Consider the following 8093-nt stretch of genomic DNA (forward strand, 5'->3'; position numbering starts at 1 on the left):
TGAGCTCTGTAAACAAAAGTTAAGCAATTATTTTTAATTGAATTTTTTTTTATATTATGTGCAGGGATGTTGCAGGTTGTGAGGAGGCCAAAATTGAAATTATGGAATTCGTAAACTTTTTAAAAAATCCCCAACAATATATTGATCTTGGCGCCAAGATACCAAAGGGTGCTATGCTGACTGGTCCACCTGGAACTGGTAAAACGTTGTTGGCGAAGGCAACAGCCGGTGAAGCGAATGTACCGTTTATTAGCGTATCCGGTTCTGAGTTCCTAGAAATGTTCGTTGGCGTAGGCCCTTCACGTGTGCGCGATATGTTTTCAATGGCCAGAAAGCATGCACCCTGCATTCTATTCATCGACGAAATTGACGCTGTCGGCCGAAAGCGTGGTGGTAAGTCCTTTGGTGGGCACTCGGAACAAGAAAATACATTAAACCAGCTGTTGGTTGAAATGGATGGATTTAACACGACTACAAACGTTGTTGTATTAGCGGCAACAAACCGTGTAGATATATTAGACAAGGCATTGATGCGCCCAGGCCGATTTGATAGACAAATATTCGTCCCAGCACCTGACATAAAAGGACGAGCAAGTATTTTTAAGGTAAGAATATAGGATAGAAATATCCACGCTCTTTTAATGCGACGTAAGAAAGATTTCTAAATATAAACTAAAAATGTCTAAAGTTTATACATCTCACGCTAAAGATTTGCTTAGTTGTCTAACTCATTTAATCTAAGACAGTATTATCCATGATAAACGTATTTATAGTTATTATTTTTTTTTTTAAATATTTTTATCATGGTATTACATATATACATTTTTTAGAAAACTGGCAAATACAAATATTTATTAGAACTTTTACATATGTTTAAATAATTTGATGTACATAATATTTAAAAATCGCAATCGCAAATGGAATAATTTAATTTGAAATTAATTTAGAGAATTATTTTACAGTCACTTACAAATTTAAATTTCACATTTAGGTTCATTTGGGTCCATTGAAGACGGATTTGAATAAACAAGATCTTTCCCGGAAAATGGCAGCGCTTACACCTGGCTTCACCGGTGCGGACATTGCGAACGTTTGCAATGAAGCTGCACTTATAGCCGCACGTGACTCGCTTAATTCCATAGTATTGAAAAATTTTGAGCAGGCCATTGAGCGCGTGATAGCTGGAATGGAGAAAAAGACTAATGTATTGGCGCCGGAAGAGAAGAAAACGGTGGCGCATCACGAAGCTGGTCATGCGGTTGCTGGTTGGTTTCTAGAATACGCTGACCCGCTTTTAAAAGTTTCAATTATACCTCGTGGAAAAGGTCTTGGTTATGCACAATACCTGCCTAAGGATCAGTACTTGTTATCAAAGGAGCAGCTTTTTGATCGAATGTGCATGACTCTGGGTGGCCGTGTTGCAGAAGAGTTATTCTTTAATCGTATTACTACAGGCGCGCAAGATGATTTGAAGAAGATAACAGACAGTGCTTATGCACAAATTGTACGCTTCGGCATGAACGAGAGAGTAGGTCAAGTGAGTTTCGATCCGGGTCAACAAGGAGATCCAATGTTTACTAAACCGTACTCAGAAGAAACTGCACAAATGATTGATCAGGAAGTGCGTGTTCTCATTCATAAAGCGCACGAACGCACTACGGATTTGTTGACAACACATAAGGAAGATGTGCGGCGAGTAGCTGAGCGTTTATTAAAGAACGAAGTTTTAAGTCGTGATGATATGATCGAACTATTGGGTCCACGACCGTTCAAAGAAAAGTCTACATATGAAGAATTTGTTGAAGGTACCGGCTCATTTGAGGAGGACACGTCTCTGCCGAAAGGATTGCAAAATTGGAATAAGGAAAAAGAGGATGAGAACAAAGAGACACCCCCACCGAAGCCCGTCCCTACTCCTTAAACGTAGTGCTTTTCTTTGTTAATTGGGCAGTTATAAGTCATTGTAGACCGTAATACTAGTTCGTTTTGTTTTCTTGTTAAGTTTTCCATTCAGTGTACTGCTTTAGAATACCAAGAGCGAAGTCAAATATGTAAATGAAAAATTGAAGCAATATTATCTTCAGAAGAAAGATTAAAAAATAAAGTTTTTCGTACATCCTAAACTTTTCATATCGTTTTAGTTTTTCTATATCGATAGCTGAGTGAAAGATCGCCCTCTCTCAGAAACTGGCTGAAGAAAGCCCTACTTCAGAATTTGTTTGTAGAACGCCCTATGTGGTTGTTGTTGTAGCGGCTACAACAACCCCGCCCAGATCGGTTAATATCCCAGTCGTTGTCGTCAAGTTCCACTAACGGCAGCCCTAAGAAGCGTGCAGCCTCAATAGGGTCGGTCCACAGGGACAAAGGTGTTAGGGTTGTTGGGTTTTCTTGGCATACGAAGAGATGTTTCGAGTCGTGAGGGGTCTCTCCGCATGCCGGACACTCATTTGGTACATCTGCGTTTAGTCTGATAGAGTTTAACCTGCTGCAGTAGCCAGAGCGAAGTTGGGCTATTGTGGTTCTTGTCTCCCGAGGCAGATGAAACTCCGTCTCGTCAATGTCCGGTGGTTGTGCGCCCAGAACGGCATTCACAGGTCTGGGGCCTACATTACTCGAGACTCACTCCCTGTGAATGCCGTTCAGGGCCTGCCGATATGTTTAATGAACCTCTGGACTTCGTCCGTCAGTTCGTAGAGATGTCTCCTGACGTGCCTGGGCGAGGACTCTTCTGCAAGCAGCTGCCCATTCGGGTGACCACGTCTACGGCCCCCAACAAAGAACTTCTTGCAGAGCATTGTAGGTGGTGTTCAGGCGACATCAGAAGGCATCCAGTCGCTGTCCGTACTGCGGTGTTTTGTGTCGTCTGCAGCTTCATCCACTGCGCCCTACTAGTCATCGGCGACCACACTGGTGCTGCGTAATTTAAAATCGGCCGTCCTATTGCCTTGTACGTTGCCAGCAACGTTTCTTTGCCGTTGCCCCAAGTACTGCCGGCTAGGAACTAAGGACCTTATTGCGGCTCTGTACTTTGTCGACAAACGCGGTTGCGTGCGCAGAGAAGGAGAGCAGACTGTCGAAGGTTACTCCGAGTATTTTGGAGTAATTCACCGTCGGAATTGGTGTATCATCGACTTGAATTCCCAGCGGTAGCCTGGCCTCCTTCGCCCAGGTGGTGAATAAGGTCGCAGAGAATTTCGTAGGGGAGAGGGTTAGGCTCCTTGTAGTGAAGAAGCGAGAAATCTCGAACACAAGTCATCAATTCCATTCCCAATCGCCATGATCGAGCAATCCTCAGCGTAGGAGACAATCGGGACTCTGGTGGTTGAGGGAGCTTTGAAATGTAAAAGATAAACAGTAACGGGGAAAGGACACCACCCTGTGGAACCCCCTGTAGCCGCTACAACAACAACCCCCTGTTTTATTTTTCTAAGTTTGCTCGATTTATCTCTACACATTACCGACGAGTGTCGACCACTCAGATAATTCGCCGACCACTGTTTGAGCCTCTGTGGGAGAGAGGAAGCCTCTATATCTTCTAGTAGCGTGGACTGGCTGACGGTGTCAAACGCCTTTGATAGGTCCAACTACTAGAATAGTTCTCTCACAGGGACGGTTGCGGTTGAGGCCACGAGTTATCTAAGTGTTTATGGCATTAAGTGCGGTTGTTGTACTGTGCACTTTACGGAAAACATGCTGATGCTTCGCTGGGGTCAGGCGGTTCGTGAAATACGGGAGCAGCATGTCCTCTAGTGTCTTCGCTACCGGGGAAAGGGTGTTATCGGTCGACAAGAATCTCCTTTGTTGGCTAGTTTCCCCGGTTTGAGCAGTGGGACCAGATGTCTGGGATGATGAGAGTGGCCACTGACATATTGAGCTCCTCCGTTAGGTACGCTACTCCCGCAGGACCCAAATTTTTCAGCCGTCGGTTGGTGTGGGAAACGCAGCGAAGGTGCTCTCAGTAAATTCCGCGAAGCCTTTCCAATCAGCTTTAGAAAAGCTGACCGGATAGCAATGCCCTGACATTCTAGGGTGGTATCCCTGCGGTCGATGTCTGCTTCAATAAGACGATACAGCACGGTGTGGTGCGTGATGAACGCTAAGCCACCACCATTATCTCGCTCGCGATCTCGACGGTGCACGTTGTACCCGGCATGTTGAATTGCTGTGCAATTGCATGCCTTCCGATGAAGACGGTTATCTCCTCGATCTTGCTCTGAAGTCCGTTACAGTTAAATTGAAGGAGCTTCAGGTGGTTTGGGAGACGTGTAGTTATGCGGGCAGCTGAGATAGGGCGTTTTTGAACAGAATTCTGAAATAGGGCGTTCTTCAACCAAATTCTGGAATATGGTGTTCTCGACAAGATAGGTCGTTTTCGAACCGGCTGCCGAGATAAGTCGATCTTCAACTCAGCCGTCGATATTCAATACCATCTGTCTGCAATTTCTACAAAAATGGGTTAGTTATATTAAAGTCCTCTTCCGTTTTAGCTTTCAGGTGTTCTCTCTCCCCTGCTCTGTATTGCGGTTGTTAACAGCCTTATGGAGGAACTGGAGAAATTGGGTGATCGCCTATGCAGATGATGTGGCTTTTACGGTGATTTCTAGATTTTCTTTTTGAGCTGACTCAAGGTTACCTGAACTCGGTATCTAGGAGGGCGCCCACTACGGCCACGTAGTCACAGGAGTTTCTTGGGCTTCCAAAGCCTCAGCTCTCGCTATTAGTGTGGGTTCTGAGACCATTATGCGATTGGTACTCACGCGGTGAGATTATGAATCTTAACTGATCCCTTTTGCGTCAGCTGTCAAGAGGACTGCCTATCCCTCGTGAGATTAAGATGGAAACATTTTGGCTCACACTTCTGCTGCTTTAGCTGCATTCGTAATTACGTGATCAGTTTTCGGCGTTTCTCCAGCTAAATTAGTAGTCTCCGTTAAGCTTTCGTCCTATCACAAAGGACAACCTCTTAATTGTTCAAGTGCGTCCCCTGTCCGAGATAATCACTGTAATCTAACCTAACCTAACTGTCATCGATGATATTGATGTTAATCTCATATCTCATTTCACAGTAAGAATCAATACCAAGAACGATAGCGGAGTCACAGGTGGGTTTGAATATTACAAACCGGTTAATAAATAGAATACCCTCATGATAGGCCTGTAATTTGTAACATCCTTGTTGTTATCGAGGGCGTACATACTATATACAGGGTGTTCTAGACCACCCGCCCATCCCCTCTAAAATGGGGGGACACTTTTTGTTGAATAACGCGAAAACATGACCTACCAATGCTCCATCTTTTGGTCGTATTACTTATTTCTGGTTCCGGTCGGAAGTGGGTTAAATATCCCGGAAGTGAATTATTTTAACCGTTCCAGAAATAATTTCCTAAAAAATTTATGTATTTTTAACCAACTTATACTCATTTCATTGAAATCCGATCATTGCATCATGAAGAAATTAACGGCACTTTCAAACTTTTATATGAGAATTGAAGCCGGTTTTGTTTTTTTGCTTAAAAATTACTTGTGTTTTTATTTAATTAATTTTTTTTAATGTATGTTACCGCATAACTTTGGACCACGTCAAACGATTTCGACAATTCTATCAGAAAGATAGTGTTTCACAGCTGGTCCCATACTAATTTGGTTTAGATCCGATCATTGGGTCATGAAAAAATTAACGGTACTCCTAAATTTTTATATGAGAAAGTCGGTTGTGCTTTTTGCTTAAAAATTACTTGTCGTTCGTAGAATCCAAATCTGTGGGAAAAAAATGTATGTATAATTTAAAACATGGACTTCCGGTCAGTTTAACTTACTTCCGGTCGAAAGCGGGAGTCGGTAGGTCAATAAAAAACATTTCCTTCTATTTCAGAGTGGTGGACGGGTGGATCCTCGATATATTACGTCAAACTTCAAGAGTGGTAGTAACAAGGATGTTACAAACTGCAGGGATATCATGAAGTGCAAAACGATTGCTTCATTTTTTTTAGTGTATAATTAAGGAGAAAGTGTTTTATTCAGTTTCTAATCTAATTACACCGAATCAACATGGGATTGTTTATGGTGAATTTATGAACAGGTGACGAAATAAAAAAGCTTTCTCGCCTAATTTTTTTTGACATTCGGCTATTGTATAGAAATTTTTCAAATGAGATGGTGTATTCTCGTTCTTATAACATCTCCTGGTATAAGTGGTGTTCGTTTGGAAAAGCCAGTAAGAATTAGCCAGCAACAAAATAAAAATAAAAAGAATAAAGTATCTTACTCTCCCAAAGAGAGAAACGTACAAAGTTTGGTGCGAACAGGAATTTGCAGAAATTCGCAAGCTTCACTATCACCTGGCGTCCACTGTTGCATTTTGAACACAATAAGTTTCTTAAATTATTCGCGAACACTTATTCAACAACAAAAATATCCAATTGCTGTGGTGTCCTGGACACGTTAGGATATCGGGTAACGAAAGCGCAGAAAAAGCAGCCAAGCTAGCTTGCTTATCACTAACAATACTAAACCCCACAAGAGAAAAAACTGACTTTCAGCATTTCATCTATCACCAAATAAAGTCTCACTATAGCCAAGAATTTTCCCTAAACCAACATCGCCACTACAAAGACATCTGTTACCATATTTCCATCTTTACAGGAGCTAGCCCCGATCTTAAAACCATTTGATTGCTGACATATTTTCTGATAGCTTTTACGAGCCATATTCCTTCTTGCCAGCACCTGATGCTCTTCACACTAATGCCTTTCTACCTCTCTTTTCTTTCTCTTGAAAAGGCGTCTCTATTCCCTCCTTTTCCCGGTAACGCACAATTGCCGGTACGCTTCGCCATTGTCTGCAGGCTAGCTTTGTAGGCTGCGTATTTGTATTTCCGCTGGTACCGGCTGTCTTGTTTGGACTAACAAATGTGCACTTTTTCACCTAAACTTCAAAAAACCAAAAGTAAACTTGAGCACGAGAAAATGCCTAAAAATCACCGGATACCCTAGTATAAAATTCTAAATCTATGGCTGACACTTCCGACTACACACAATCACAACCGACTGGCCCGCAACCCACACCAATACAACCGACTACCAGCAACTGATGTTCTCTTAAAATTTCACTTTTAACGCTTTTCACACTCTTATTAGTAAAGCTCGCTTCAACATTCATGCCACTTTTAAAGAGCATCAACAAGCGCTTTCTTTCTCTCGCCTCTCGAGTAGCAATGCATACAGCTGCATCAACGTGCAGAGCTTTTGCCTTATCAGTGATACGTTCGTAAACAATAACAAAAATGTCAACAACACGACCAGTGGCGAATTAAGTTCTATGGTTAAGTAAATATGTATTGCAAAGTGTGAGCTCTCTCCCCCAAAACATTATATTGCTCGTATCAGCTGTTGTTCAGCGCGCTCCAATGCCAATGTGGTTGAATGCAACGGAGCATTTAAGCGCTTCCAATCGCTCGCCGGAGTAGCCTACTGCCGACTGTAGGCGCAGCAGAGGCCGAAAAGGGGGCGGTGTACGTGTGTTGGGGATGCTTAGAGGTAGGGTGTTGTACAAACATACATATGTACGTACGAGTAGCGGCAGCCAACGGACGGTCGTGGGTGCTGCACTCGAAATGATTGCTGAAGTTTGCTCGCGCGCAGCTTTGTTGTTGCAGTAGCAGTTGCTGTTATTTTTCTATTTGTGTGTCGTTAGAACTATTACTAGTTATCATTTGTGTTGCCGGCTCCGGTAGCTGCCACGATGTTCGACTTTTGGCGTTTAGGTTACGTCGCTGCTGCACTACGTCGACCGAGTGCATGTCATCTGGATGTGCAAGTGTATGTGTGTAGGTTTTGTAGGTAGTTCGCTGACTTGTTAGCTCATTGTTGTTGCGATTTTTTCTGTGTTGCTTACGCTGACGCTGCAACAACAGCGACAACGGTCCGCCGCTCGCGTCGTTCACCATACATTCTGCCATTTCGCCTGAGTTTATAGTTTCTCGGTTTCGATTTCAGTATCGCATAGGAAGTTGTCGCGAGCGCTTGCTTAGTAGAGCTTGTTCGAGTAGTAAATAAAAGGAATGCAAAGGCAAACGTTTGCCGCAACGCAAA

The 8093-nt window shown here is 43.0% G+C and overlaps 1 protein-coding gene across 2 annotated transcripts in view; it reads left to right on the forward strand.

Annotated features, from left to right (window-relative positions):
- The window catches only part of Afg3l2 (AFG3 like matrix AAA peptidase subunit 2), a 3723-nt gene extending 1620 nt beyond the window's left edge, over positions 1-2103 (forward strand). Inside the window, exons 4-5 of one of the 2 annotated variants that reach the window (XM_017631589.1) lie at positions 65-605; positions 992-1921. In XM_017631589.1, the coding sequence (XP_017487078.1) occupies positions 65-605; positions 992-1921 (1471 nt within the window). Of the gene's footprint in view, positions 1-64; positions 606-991 lie in introns of both variants that reach the window. The other variant, XM_017631590.1, reaches the window with a different exon arrangement.
- Positions 2104-8093: the final 5990 nt, after the last annotated feature.

Source organism: Rhagoletis zephyria, unplaced genomic scaffold (assembly GCF_001687245.7).
Source record: "Rhagoletis zephyria isolate East Lansing unplaced genomic scaffold, Rhagoletis_zephyria_1.1 Rzeph_scaffold_08970, whole genome shotgun sequence".
NCBI classification, from domain to species: domain Eukaryota; kingdom Metazoa; phylum Arthropoda; class Insecta; order Diptera; family Tephritidae; genus Rhagoletis; species Rhagoletis zephyria.